At 40.6% G+C, this 14,313-nt stretch overlaps 1 protein-coding gene across 2 annotated transcripts in view; it reads left to right on the top strand.

Moving 5' to 3' along the window:
• Nucleotides 1–14,313, top strand: part of KHDRBS2 (KH RNA binding domain containing, signal transduction associated 2) — a 342,766-nt gene that overhangs the window by 55,266 nt on the left and 273,187 nt on the right. For both annotated transcript variants that reach the window (XR_011697020.1, XM_071547825.1), the window contains exon 2: nt 6,610–6,737. Coding sequence is in view for 1 of the 2 variants with exons in the window: in XM_071547825.1 (XP_071403926.1) it covers nt 6,610–6,737 (128 nt within the window). In the remaining variant the exon portion in view is untranslated. The remainder of the gene's footprint in view (nt 1–6,609; nt 6,738–14,313) is intronic.

Here is a 14,313-nt window from a genome sequence, read left to right as displayed (position 1 = left end):
ATACTAGAAATGCTTTTAATCTTTGATGCTTCTCTGCTGGTGATCTCTTTTTGCGTGACAGAGATATGCATGATTTCTTCCAATTTAGAGGGATTACATACATGTGTATTATACAGAGGAAGTGCAGGACTACTGTGTTAAATATGAAAGGCAAAGATGAGGCATATTTGAAGATTAACAGGTGCTAGAGGAGGTAATTAAATGTCTCCTTGCTTTAATTCAGTTAGCTCAGAGCAAAAGTGAGTGAAAAATGCATGAAGTTTCTTCTCAGGTAATGCTTGATTTTCTCTTTTTTACCTAAGATCAGTGATGCTGAAAATGTACTCTTGAGTTCCTTGTGTTTGTCCTCACTGGAGGAATGCTGTTGAACATGGGCATTCTATTTCCATTGGTCACAAAATCCTATATTAACTATAGCATTCCGTAAGCAAAACCAAAATTCCCACTGCACTGGGGGCTCAATCATCAGCCAGCAACAAAGCTGCTGAAGTCAGGTGCTAAAGAGAACTGCCAGCTTTGCCTCAGGGCTGAGCTCAGGCTGCCATAAAGGGCAGATGAGTTACACCAGGGTGTCTTGGTATGTTCCAGCTCTCAGGGCAGGATGGTGACTGACCTCTCAGGCAGGAGTTGGAAAGGTGGGAAAGGGATTCCTGGACTCTCAGCAATGGCAGCTGGAGCCTGGGCACTTGGCACGTTGGGGCCAATGCTGTGAGCCCTGCCGGTGTTCCCATCCAGCAAATCCTTTCTGTGCCCTCAGAAGGCACCGAGCTGATGGGGGTCTTTTGTTCTGCCACGTGCAGGTGTGTGTCCGTGACAAAGAAGGCCAAGAACTGGGGCTGTTCAGGGCTGCCTCACACTTCCAAAAGGCTTGTTGTCAAGGATGTCACAAGAACTGCCATGTGACATCACAGGGCTTCCAGGACCCCACTGAAAAGGCACAAGCCCCTGCCTTTGGAGAAGAAAACCCTCTCAGATGGCTCATGTCACACGACTGTCCCACTGTTGAGCAGAATTCCATTGCTTTTTTTACATATAAATTTGGAGGTTTCATTGATCATTCCCTGCCCTATGTTCTCTTTTGAAAATAAACCATCTCAAGGCATTTTATAGACAAATGTAGCATAAAGCAGGATGACAACCCTGCATTCACATTTTACACTTCTTATCCTCCTAACCTAAAAAGGTCTTTCAAGGTCTCTTTAGATTTTCAGATGCATTTTGTGATGGAGAATAAATTCTTTGCCCAAATCTTGAACATTGGATTTGACTTTATTGTTACTTTTTTTTGTCTAAAGTGATATTGTTCCTGACATAACAGAGCATACAGTAGTACCCTTCTTGGTAGAGTGTGCTACCAGGCTGTGCACCCAGCAGGGCTGTGGGACCTCCAGGGCTATCAGTTCCTTATTTCCTATGGTTAAGTGAAAGAAAACTGGAGGCCCTGCTGACGGCGCTCGTTCCTCCCTGGGGAGATTGTGATGTCCCGGTCGAGTCGTAGGGTTTGTCCTTCATCACGTTCCATCCTCCGTAGATTCTCCCTCAGTGCTCGGTGCCGAGTGCTGTGATGTATCCCCTGGGTTCGGCTCCTTGTCACCCGCGGTTCGATGAAACCAACCTGGTGGCCCTGTTGACGGTGCCTTCTCCTCCCTGGAGAGGCTATCCCAGCCTCCCCAGGGAGCTGTCCCTCATCATGTTCCATCCTCCTTGGATTCTCACGCAGTGTGTGTCCCCGGGTGCAGCGAGATCTGTCCCCGGGTTGGTTCCTTGTCACCGGTGGTTCTCTGTAAGAAACCTGGTGCCTGTGCTGACGGTGCTGGTTCCTCCTAGAGGATGTGTGGATGTGCCATTCATGCCTTAGAGCTAGCCCTTCATCACGTTCCATCCTCCTTAGGTTGTCCCTCAGTGCTTGGCGCACAGTGCTGTGGGACCTCTGGTGCAGTCGGCTCCTTGTCACCCGTGGTTCCATGAAAGAAACCTGGAGTCCCTGCTGGCTGCGCCTTCTCCTCCTTGAGGAGGCTCGGGGGCGCTGTTTGGTCCTTGGAGCTCGGCCCTTGCCACGAGCAGTGTCCTGAGCCCAGTTCTGCTGCCGCCTCCTTCTGCTCGAGCAGTTGTAGCCATGGGCCTGCTGTTTCCTGCCATGGCCATGACGGTGCTGCCTTTGATACCTGCTTTGACTCTTATTTCGAGCCCCGCCATGGATACCTCCCCGGGTACCACCATGGCTACTGCCCTGGGTACCGCCACGGTTACCGCCCCGGGTACCACCATGGCTACTGCCATGGGTACTGCCAGAGCTTCTCCTGTAAGAGTTGTGGTGCTGGCGTTCTGAGGAACGATGCCACCTCCTTTCCTCAGAGCTGCGTCCAGCTCTCCCTCCTTGAGCATGGCTGATGGACCTGCTGTCCTGCCCAGTGGAGTACACCGCAGAGTTGATGTCTCCCACTGTGCAGAAGTTGTGTGGGACAGGCTGCTGGCATATCAAGTTTGCTGCTCTTCTGTGGAAACACTCCACTAAGCAGCAAAAACAGAAGTGGTGCCTGCACCAGCTCTGGGAGGCTTGATCCTTAATGGTGTCCAGGCAGATTGGGCACTTTAGGTTCTCTGAAGCACCTGGAGGTGCAGCCTGGAACACATGGTCGGTGCTGGCAGCATGGAAGGAGGTGCTGCCTTCTGCCAAATCCTCCTTCAAGGCCATCTTGCCCTGCACAACAGAGAGATAAAAAGCTGATGGGTCTGCCTGTCCTGGGGACTCAGTCTGCAGGCAGCAACAAAGCTGCTGAAGTCAAGTGCTAAAGAACTGCCGGCTCTGCCTCAGGGCCGAGCTCAGGCTGCCATAAAGGGCAGGGACCATCCTGGGGCAGATGAGTTATACTGCGGTGTCTCGGTGTGTTCCAGCTCTCAGGGCAGGATGGTGACTGACCTCTCTGATACATGCAGGCAGGAGTTGGGAAGGTGGGAAAGAGATTCCTGGCCTCTCAGCAATGGCAGCTGGAGCCTGGGCACATGGCACGTTGGGGCCAATGCTGTGAGCTCTGCTGGTGTTCCTGTCCAGTAAATCCTCTCTGTGCCCTCAGAAGGCACTGAGCCGATGGGGTCCTTTGTCCTGCCACGTGCAGATGTGTGTCCCTGACAGAGAAGGCCAAGCACTGAGGCCCTTCAGGGCTGCCTCACGCTTCCAAAAGGCTTGTTGTCAAGGATGTCACAAGAACTGCCATGTGACATCACAGGGCTTCCAGGATCACACTGAAAAGGCACAAGCCCCTGCCTTTGGAGAAGAAAACCCTCTCAGATGGCTCATGTCACACGACTGTCCCACTGTTGAACAGAATTCCATTGCTTTTTTTACATATAAATTTGAAGGTTTCACTGATCATTCCCTGCCCTATGTTCTATTCTAGACATACACCATCTCAAGGCTTCCTTACTCCTTGGCTGTCTTTGCAGGTCAAGGGAGTTGATCCTCCTACTGTGCTTAGTGCTGATGAGGCTGCACATGGTGTACTCTGCCCAATGCTGGACTCCCCAGCGTAAGGAAGCATATTGGAGAGCTTCCTGCAAAGGTCCACAAGAATGATGAAGGGACTAGAGCATCTCTCCTTTGAAGAAGGAGGTTAGAGTGCTGCCTGCAGGCTGTTCAACCTGCAGATTACTCCATAGGAGAAGGCAGGATGCAAAGAAGACAATCCAGACTCTTTTCAGGAGTGCCAAGAACTTCCTGCTGACCATGGGGAAACCTTTCTTTTACTGTGATAATGATCAAACAGTGGTAGACATTGCCCAGGGAGCTTGTGGAGTCTTCTCCTTGGAGATGATACTCAAACCCTCTATGTCTGTGGACATGGGCTACTTGCCACTGTTTCTTGGAGGAAAACCTGAAGTGCCCACTGTCTGGACTGGCTTTTGCTGCAATAATCTGTGCCCTGCACTTCTGGGTTTACAGCCTACACCTTATTTGCATGATCCCTCCTCATTAGCTTCTCTCACTGTGTTTGCCCTTAAGTGCTGTGGGATCTCACCAGAAATTGGCTCTCTCTTGCCTTTTGTTCGCCAGAGGAAACCCCACTGATGTTTCTTGCTCCTCTGAGGATAGGCTGGGACTAGTTTTTCTGGGCTTGGAGCTCACCTGTCATCATGTTCAGTGTTGGAGTAAAACCAGTTAAAGTGCCACAGGTTGTCTCACTCTTGGTACATCTTCAAGCTCTTATTCACACAAGTCTGATAAACTCAGCTGAAGTAGTCTTATCATTAACTTTAGCAAAGACACCACTTTAGTTCCAAAACTTTTATATGCTCTCAGTCAAAAACAAAGTGCAAGACTCAGACGGGTTGCAAGGGTTGGTGGATGTTTTGGAGGTGAGCTTTGGCACCCCCTCCTACTGACCATACACACCTTTAAGCATCTGAGCACCTTTCCAGAAGAAGTAGTTAATTGTGTTTGAGGCCACTGGCATCCTGGCTTGTATCAACAATAGTGTTGCCAGCAGAACCAGGGAAGGGATTGTCCCTATGTTCCTGGCACTAGTGAGGTGACACCCTGAATCCTGTGTCCAGTTTTGAGCCCTTCAGTACAAGAAAGATGCTGAGGTGCTGCAGCATTTTCAGAGAAGGACAACACAGCTGATGAAGGGTCTGGAGCACAAGTCTTATGGGGAGCAGCTGAGGGAGCCAGGGTTGTTCAGCCTGAAGAAAAGGAGACTTGAGGTGACCTTATTGTTCTCTACAACTACCTGAAAGGAAGTGGTTGTAGCCAGGTAGGAGTCAGTTTCTTCTCTCGGGCAACTACTGATTGGACAAGAGGCAATGGCCTTCAGCTGTGTCAGGGGAGGTTTGGGTTGGACGTCAGGAAGAATTTTGTCACAGAAAGGGTTATTAAGTGTTGGAATGGACTATTCAGGAAGGTGGCCACATCTGTGTCCCTGGAGGTATTGAAAAGACATGTACATACGACACTTAGGAACATAGTCTAGTGGTGGACTTGGCAGTGCTTACTTAATGGCTGGACTTGATCTTCTTAAAGGTCTTTTCTAACTCAAATGATTCTGTGGTTCTAGTGTAATATACATGCGCATGTAGATTGGCTTTCCCCACTTCCTTTTAGAATTATCTTACCAGTGTTCACAATGCATCTGGGAAATTCCTTAATTTCATTCCAGTACTTACTGCACTTGCAAGACTTTTCCTTATTTTTTGCCTTTGTCTCTTCTCTTTCAAACCCTCTAGCACAACCCTTTGTATAATTGCATTGTATCTATTTTCAAAGAACTTTCTATTTATTAAAATTGCCCAAAGTAAGTATTTTACTGCAAAGAATCACAATTAGGTTTGTGCTTAATTGATGCTTGCTGCTTTCCAGGTTAATCATTCCCTCTGAATGCAACATTCACTTTTTTCAGGTATATTCAAGTGTTTTATAATAATGAAATGTCCTTCTGATGCTTTTATTGATTGTAAATAACTTTTTAATCCTAAATTAGGGAAGGTGTATCCCATCTGAGCTCTTTTAGTTGTGTTCTCTGAGAGGTTTTAAGAGAGCTTATGACTAACATCAGAGAACTGTCTGCTGGTGCAGGCTTTAAATAAATCATTTTGTCTCATATAGGCAACATAAACATTTTTTAAGAAATCACGACATGGGCTGTTCTCTTCAATACATTTTTCCTTACACTTGTTTTAAGTCAAAAAACTTATATATGTGTGTTGCAGGTTGCTGTTGCTATGTTGCTCTTTTCCATTCTTGCTTTCTGGTCCTTGAAACAGCATGTTTCTAAGACCCACAGCTGTCCCTTTTTAGCTATAAATCAGTTATAATTAACTTATTATAAGCATTGTCATTTTCTGTGCTGTCAGCCTCACTGCTGCAAATGCAGCTTTTTCAAAAGTACCTGTGCTCTCAGGGAGCTTTCAGGCATCCTATTAGATGTTCTTTGTAGGGTGATGAATTCAATTATTTGTTGTTTTCTGTTGCTTATAGAGCTTTAGTGAATAAAGAATTCAAAACTGTTCAACCAGAACATTTTTTGAGGATTTTTTTAAAATTCTATGGAGTGTTCTACATGCTAGCATTATTTTACATATCTATAACAATTATTTACTGCATTTCTGAATTGAAGAAATTTTTTTGAAAGAGTTAACTTTATTTCTTATTTTGTACAATCTTCAATTAATTCAGAAACATTGGAATGGAATGGAAACTCAGTAAGAAAAAGAAGTTTTAGTTTTCTACTACTACTAGGCATTGCAGTTAGAATCCAATTTAATTCTGGCAGGTCAGGTCACATGTACAAAAAGAATCAAGCTTAGATGATGTGATCCCCTTTAAAAGACTGATAGATGGAATTCTTAGCCCCTTCTATTCCTGCTCTCACTGAGATAATTTGGCTTCCCTTTCAGCTGGGGAAGAATTAGTTGAGAAGTACAGCCTGTGGCTGTCGCCTCTTCCTCTCAGCTCTGGTGGCAATCCAGGTCTTTTCAAAGACAACAGGACAGACCCTGTGAGTGTAAGCAACACAGGTGTTCAGCACACAGTCTGTATCGTAATGTGTAAGTTTAAAGTTCCTAAAGATGACAAATTACATGGCACTGATTGCTCTGTTTTATAATGTTTTTCAGAAATGGAAAAATTTCAGGGTTCTGAAGGCAAGAAGGAAGATGAAGAAAAGAAATATCTTGATGTTATCAGCAACAAAAACATAAAGCTGTCAGAGAGAGTTCTGATCCCTGTCAAACAATATCCAAAGGTACTGTATATATAGCCTAACGCTTGTATTGTGCAGACTTTGTGATATTTAAAAAAAGACATTAAGCTCCTATTTGAATTTATCTATTATTAGCTATTATATCTTTAATTTCTGTCTTGGGGCCTTTCAGAAAAGCTATTGAAGTGAATGAGATTATTTTTAACTTCAGGTAGGTTGTGTAGATTATCCTTAGACCATTGAGCTTTTTTCTCAGAGTTGCTTTTTTCACATGTACCATTTTTTTAATAAAATAAAATACCAGTTAACAAAGAAAAAAAGTGTTTCAGTGACTCTGAAAAGCTTCTTCTTAGAAGAATTGGGGTATTTTCTCTGGTGTAATAAGTTTTAGAAGTTCAAGTATAAGGATTACTGTTTACTGTGGGCTGTGACTATGGCAATGTTCATCGTTGTTTATAAAAATGAAATGTCTTAGCTCCTCAAACTTTCTTCTCTGTTCTCACTGCTCCACACTCTGATTTTAAAAAAGGATTTTATTTCTTGTGAAAGAGCCCTAAATTCCGCTTCGCGTCAGAAGTTTAATGTTTTATTTTACATAAGAGAATGTTGATTTTTTGTGTGTCTTGGTTGTTTATTTGGTTTTCTTGTACAAAGTTTTATTTTATATAAACAGTTGTTCTAATAGTTTTCATACTAAAATGGTAAACATCTTCATTTGTCTCGAGTATTTTTTCTTGCTGATTTATTATCACATGGTATTTAGTTCATCATTAGCCTTGATTACACTCTCAGCCTTTTGCTTTTTGCTTTCATCAGAGCCATAAATTGCAATTGGTAAAAAGCCAATCAAACAAAATGAAAGGTGCAAAAAAAAATTGAGATTCAATGATTCCAGCTGACATTTGCTTCCTGACTAGTGACTATAAAACTGAGATAATGTACTAGTCCAAATGGTAAAGACCTTAAAAACACATACAGTGCTGTAAGGAGTTACATTCTTGCTGCATAGCCTGAAGTGCTTTGACTAGGTTTGTTGTATTTTGTGTAAATGCTGTAGGTGACCTGAAATTCTTAGTAAGAATGTAATCATGCTGTAACTTCATAATAGCAGCATGATAATTATTCAGAATGCTGTTTGATGAAGACAGTAGAATTAAAGACAAACTATTTAAAAGGCAAAATGCAATAATCTATCCAGTATAGCATCTGAATATGATTAAATTAAGCTTCATTTACTTTAATGAACCTGTCATATTAATGAGTAGTAAAAGATATAAAGCATTTTTACAGATTTTGAGCAGTGAAGCAAAAAAATCAGTGTGATGGAAATGAAATACTCAAGAAGGCAAAACAAACTCTTGGAAACTTTCAGTAGTTGATTTGCTAGCAATATTCTGTGCTTGGTGTGGAATTATTCACAGAACTGCAGGTTTTCTGCTACCATCTCTAGTAACCAAGGATTGCATTTGCCATTTGTATCAAACTGCTGATTGCTGTGATGTAGTGTTCTTATCTTTTTTGGAAAATTGTTGGAGTAGTCAAAAACAGTACACAGTGGTTGCTTCAGATTGCTTTATAAATAACAAAAAAGTAGAAATTTAATTAAAAGAGGATTAACATATATTTAGTAGAATATGTTGATAAGAGCAGTTGATCAGACATATATTTCTAAATAGGTAAGATAATTACTGTGTGATTTCACCTGAGAGGCATTTATCACAAAATCATAGAATATGCTGAGTTGGAAGGGACCCACAAGGATCATTGAGTGCAACCCTTAGCCCTGCACAGGACCATCCCCAAGAGTCACACCATATGTCTGAGTATCATCCAAATGCTACTTGAACTCTGGCAGGGTTAATGCTGTGACCACTTCCCTGGGGAGTCTGTTCCAGTGCCCAACCACCCTTTGGGGGAAGAACCTCTTTCTAATACCCAACCTAAACCTCCCCTGACACAACTTCAGGGCATTCCCTCGGGTCCTGTCACTGGTCACCACAGAGAAGAGATCAGCGCCTGCCTTTCTTCTGCCCCTCATGTGAAAGTTGTAGACTGGTGTTTTTCAACACTTTCCAGAATAATCTTCACTATAACTACCAGGCACTGGAGTGAGACTGACAGGCCTGTGGTTTCCAGAGTCCTTCTTTCTGTCCTTTTGAAAACCAGGACAACATTTGCCAGCTTCCAGTCATCTGGGACCCCTCTGGATTCTCAAGACTGCTCAAAAATAATTGATAGATGTTTTTTGTTTATATTTGAAAGAACGCTATTTTAAATTATTTGTTCATTGTTTGCTGATAAGCTTATTTGGGCAGTTCTGGGTTCTGTAAAGCTGAAGAAAGTGTGCAAGAGTATAAGATTTTGGAAAAAAAAATCTGCCCAGTTAAAAACACTAAAAACAACCACACAGTTTTTGAACTCTCTATTTAGGAATGAGTACAATCCTTGAAAGACATTTGCTCTTTCTTTAACTCCATATAGAAATACAGAGTTCTCCAAGGGATCCCTTGGCCTATAAGTTCCCTGTGGGTTGGGTTGTAAATTAAGCTGCAGTGGTGGTAGATCCCTTCAGCGACAGAGTCAGAAGCAACATTTTAAGGTCTGAACAGAAGTGAACACAAAAGGCTTCTACTGCTAAACAGCTCTTGAAGATGCAGAATAAGTATTATAAAATTGTCTCTACTCAAGTGTCTACAGTGTGATTGCTGAAATTGCTGGTGCATACAACACGAAAAGAATGTGAAAGACTGATTAGCACCAGCTGTCTTACGTTACCAGCTCTGTTAATGACACAAGCCTCTCTCCTCTTCTGTAGAACAGGCATCTAAAATAGAGACAGGGGTGTTAGTTGATACTTCAGCAATGACTTTTCTGAGATGAATTATTTTAAATACCAGCAGTCCAAGTAAAAGCAGCATCTCATTTACAAACACTCCTCTATTCAGCAGATATTTTTAGTACATTCAGATTTTCTCTTGAAACAGTGATTCAGTGTCTTATGTTTGTTGATCCTTCTTTCTGTCCTGTAACATCATTTTTTACTTTCGTGATACATGAATTCCAACTTGGGCTTGCATGAAAACATTTGAGGGTTTGATCAAAAAGGTTTCAGCACTTATCAGTTGAATATTGTATTTCAGATACATCAAATATGGGAAGAGTGGTTTTTGGTGTTTTTTTTAAAGTAAGAAACAGAAGTCTGAGATTATCTTGTAGCTGAAAAACAAAAGCCGCAATTTAGAGTCTTGATGGGAAACATTGTCATTTGCATGGCAATAAAGATTTTTGCCATTTACCAACCAATTGTTTAGCTTCTGAAGTTTTGCATAACTTGTTCAACAAATATGTAAACTGGGCTTTGCAAATTTGTTCCTTTGTACAGTTTAAGAGTTTTGAGACTTTCTTTAAAACTTTAGCTTTATGCAACATATAATACAGAAAATTTTTGTTTGCAAATTTGTCCAGTGCACATTGTAAGTTATTATGTTGTTGACTGTGGTGAAATTCTGCTTCCTTTATGCTTGGCTTCAGCTTAGCTGGATTTCAGCCATTAAGGAATGGCTCAGTTTGTTAGTTCTCTGGCTTTCTCTAAGTGCAGATACATGAAATAGCTGACAAGTCAAAAAAGCAAACATTATGTGTATAAAAGTCTCAAATATTGCAGTGCATCTGTGGTGGTTTGACCTCAGCTGGCAGCCAAGCCCCATGCAGACATTCACTCACTCCCACCAGTGGGATGGGAGACAGAATAGTAAAAGTGAGAAGACTCAAGGGCTGAGACAAGACAGTTTAATAGCTAAAGCAAAAGTTGTGTGTAGGAATGAAGGAAAACGAGGTATGAATTCACTAGTTCCCATGGGTAGGCAGGTGCTCAGCCATCCCTAGGGGAGCAAGGCCCCATCACGCCCAACAGTGACTGTGGAAAGCAAACACCATTGCTCCAATCAAGGTCTCCTTCTTCTCCCACTTCTATATGCTGAGCATGACACCACATGGTTTGGGATATCCCTTTGGTGTCTGCTGTCCCAGCTGTGTCCCCTCCCAGCTCCTTGTGCACCCCCAGTCTCCTCACTGGTGGGGTGAAGGGAGGAGCAAAAAGCTTTGAAGGCTGTGCAGGCCCTGCTCAGCAATAACAAAAACATCTCTATGTTATCAGCCTGAATTTCAGCACAAATCCAAACCACAACCCCTTACTTTGAAGAAACTTAACTCTACTCCAGCCCCCTACTTTGAGGAAAGTTAACTCTATAACAGCCAAAACCAGCACAGTACCTTTTACTATTTTAAAGATTCAGTGCTGAATATTATTTGTTTATATTGTTTTATGCTTTATATACTCACAACTTCAAGCAAATGACTTGCACAAACTTACCAGTGCTAAAGAATTCACTGAGGGGTGAACTTTTCATGATGTCTTTAACATCTGACTCAGACGATTAATATGGTTATTTTTATGTAGCATTCTCTTTCTTTTATGTGTTGTTTCTCCCAAACCTGACAGTTGCTATTGAACTTCCAAAGCAATTGTTGTAATATTAATCATCTGCAAGTGTGTTTAGTTCACTTTTAACTAACCTAGGAAAAATATAGTAATACATCCATTAGATGGATTGGCAAAAAAATACAAAATTTCTCAGGAAAGTGAGACCTGGTCTGTTAATCAGCTTAATGAGTAGCCAGGACTTCTATCTGTGATTTATATTGTTCTAATGAATGAGAACTTTGTTGTTAAATAAGGCAGAAGGAAAATTCCTTCTGTCTCTCCTGCAGATGTTTTGGGAGAATGGAAAAAAACCTCCAGTATTTTTAGTAAAAATACTAAAGTGAAGTGTCTAACTGCAGAATGGGGATTTTTACTTGCCTTTCAGTATTTTTTCTTCTCCCATGTAAGACGAAAAAAGCCTTTGTACTTGGAAAGAACTAGAGTTTAGACTGATGCTAAACTAAATCTAAAGATTATGCTGGTTCTATATGTCATCCTTTAAAGGAGAAGCCTGAACAATGGAAGGCAGAAAATTATTAATTTGCATGATGTCTACTGCACTGAAATTGATGCTGTGAATAATCATCTAAATAAGGAATGCTTTCTCATATATCCTGAAAGATTTCTACCTGGTCTTCATTAACAAACTGAACATGCATCTTTGTAGCAAAATCATGTATTTTACTTTCTAAATGAATGAGGGGATTTCAAACTTCCTTCTTAATTAAGGGCATTTAAATTTTCATATTCAAGTGTAGTTGTCACCCATAATCTCTGTTCTATGGGCAAAATCTTATTTATATTGTGTTTCCTCTGGAATTTAATAGTGTTTGATTCTTTCATTAGATGTCTGTTTTTGGAGTCACTAGTATGTGGAGAATTATTACAGAAAATTTATATAAAGTGCCTAGTACTTAAGGTTCATAAAAATCTTATGAAAAGATACTTGAATAAAAATTATTCAGGGACGAAAGACCAGGCCCTAATTAAGCGCTCAGGTATTAGAAAATAATGTGAGTTTTACACTATTAATTTCTACTTCTTACCAAATTCCCTATTAATCTATAGTTTCCATCCTAATCACTAATTTTATTTCAAATATACTAGCAGAAATCTTTCAAAATTGAAATTATAGTTTTTCAGTATTGTTGGCTTTTTTCCTCCAAATAAATAGGTGTTTGTAACCAAGGTATTTTCTTAAGCCACTTCTATATGAACTAACTAATTCTGAAAAGTTGAATAGAGGAGAGTTGTAAAAGCAGTTATCTTCGTTTTTGTTTGTCTCAATATCTTCCTGTGCTCTAGCCCAGAGAAGAGGCAAAGCCTCTCAAACCTCAAAATCTCATTCTACTCTGAAATCTTCTTGAGAGTGATGCAAATCTGCTATTCAGTGCAGTTTTTCAGTATTTCCAAGTGTACTCGAAATCCAAAATAGATATGAATCTTCTGCCCTGCATTTAAAGACAACAGATATTTTGAAAATTCAAATACTTTAGCTATACTTTTGGTAAAGTACATGAAAAAAATATCACACACACATTTTTCTTTCCTGACTTAGGACCTGGTCTTTCATCCTTCTCTCTGTTTAACTTTTCCATCAGGAGATGAACCTGAGTCACTTTCCAGGGCCTGTGCCAATCTTGCTGAGCTCTTAAGGGATGACAGAAAGTAACTTTATTATAATAGGTCCCCATTTTTGTTTAATGATTTATTTGTTTTCATAACATGCTGTTGAAATCAGGTCCCACAACATTAGCTAACCTCTGTCATGCTGAGAACTTCTGCTCTGTACAGACCTCTTTAGAAATTGCTTCATGAAGTTGTTCCTGACTGCAGAGAATAATGTGTATTCCAGATAGCATTTAGAGATTCGCCTTTCTGTTTCATTTAACCATCTGTGGCTGTCTATATCTTCAGCAATGTAATTAAAACAGTGTCAACATAGTTAAGAGGTACAAAAAATATTCCCAACATTAGGAGTTTTTTCTCCTCTTTTGATCACATGATTTTTGAAAGATTTTTCACAGGATATCTTTATTTATATATGCGGATATATAGTTCAGCCTTCAGCTTTCACTGTTTTCTTCCCTTAACTAATTCTTAAAATTACAAACAGGGGCACTAAATTTCTACTTTGTGGTTTACAAGGACTTACTCAGTGCTATTATGGTGGAATGCAGCATTGCCTTCCATATTTCAAGGCAGATTTTTAGAGGCGTTATAACATTTCATATTGCAAAGCACTCAAAGGCCATAACAAAGCTGGAGACACCCTTTGTACTCAATATACTCAATAAGTAAACTGGTCTTGAAAACACAACATAACTAGAAAACAAGATAAATAAAAAGATCAGCAAGAGAGAGTTGGTGGCCGGTAGCAGCAGTAGAATACAGTTAAGTCCTTGCTACTCACCTGTAGGAATGTTAGTCATGTCTTTTCTAAGCCAACAAAACTTCTATGTTCCTATTTTTCTTTTATTATTCTTATTTGAAGGGGGGAAAGAAAAGCAAGAAAAATTTAATTTATAACAGCACTTTAATCAAGTAAGTTTGAGAGCAAGCAGAAATTCACTCTGCTTAAACAGTTCTCATTGGGAGCATGACTTCATGTTAATGGTCCACTGGTTGTGTTGGACTGATTGCAGACATGTGCTCCACCTACACCCAAAGATATTTGGGGTTATCTTTGCAATTACAGCGGCCTTGTTTTTTTCTCTGTTTTTTGTGTTAATTGAAGATTTGTGGGCTAAATTTGTATCATCAATACAAGTTCGAATTCAGAGGAACCAGCTTTTGGAAACTGAGGGAAGTTCGGCAAGCAAATCTGTTGGTGGCTTGTGATAAAAAATAGAATCTAGCTAATTTCTGCTTATCTGTGTTGCTTCTTAAGGACTAAAAATGCTAATGAAAAGCTTATTTTTTTCTCTAAATACACAGTAAAACTTTCAAATTAGGCTTGTGTTCCATGAGAAATAGAAGCCAGCCATTGGTTACAGTGAGATTTCTCACAGTAGTAAGCTAGTGATGTGAACTGATCAAAAATATCACCTATTTGTGATCACTTTTGGATACTTTTTATTTTTTTCCTTTTAGTTTTTAAGAGAATGAGTTGCCAGTTATGTTAGCACTTAGAGC

This window comes from Pithys albifrons, chromosome 2 (assembly GCF_047495875.1).
Source record: "Pithys albifrons albifrons isolate INPA30051 chromosome 2, PitAlb_v1, whole genome shotgun sequence".
NCBI lineage: Eukaryota > Metazoa > Chordata > Aves > Passeriformes > Thamnophilidae > Pithys > Pithys albifrons.
This window is presented reverse-complemented; position numbering and strand designations above follow the sequence as displayed.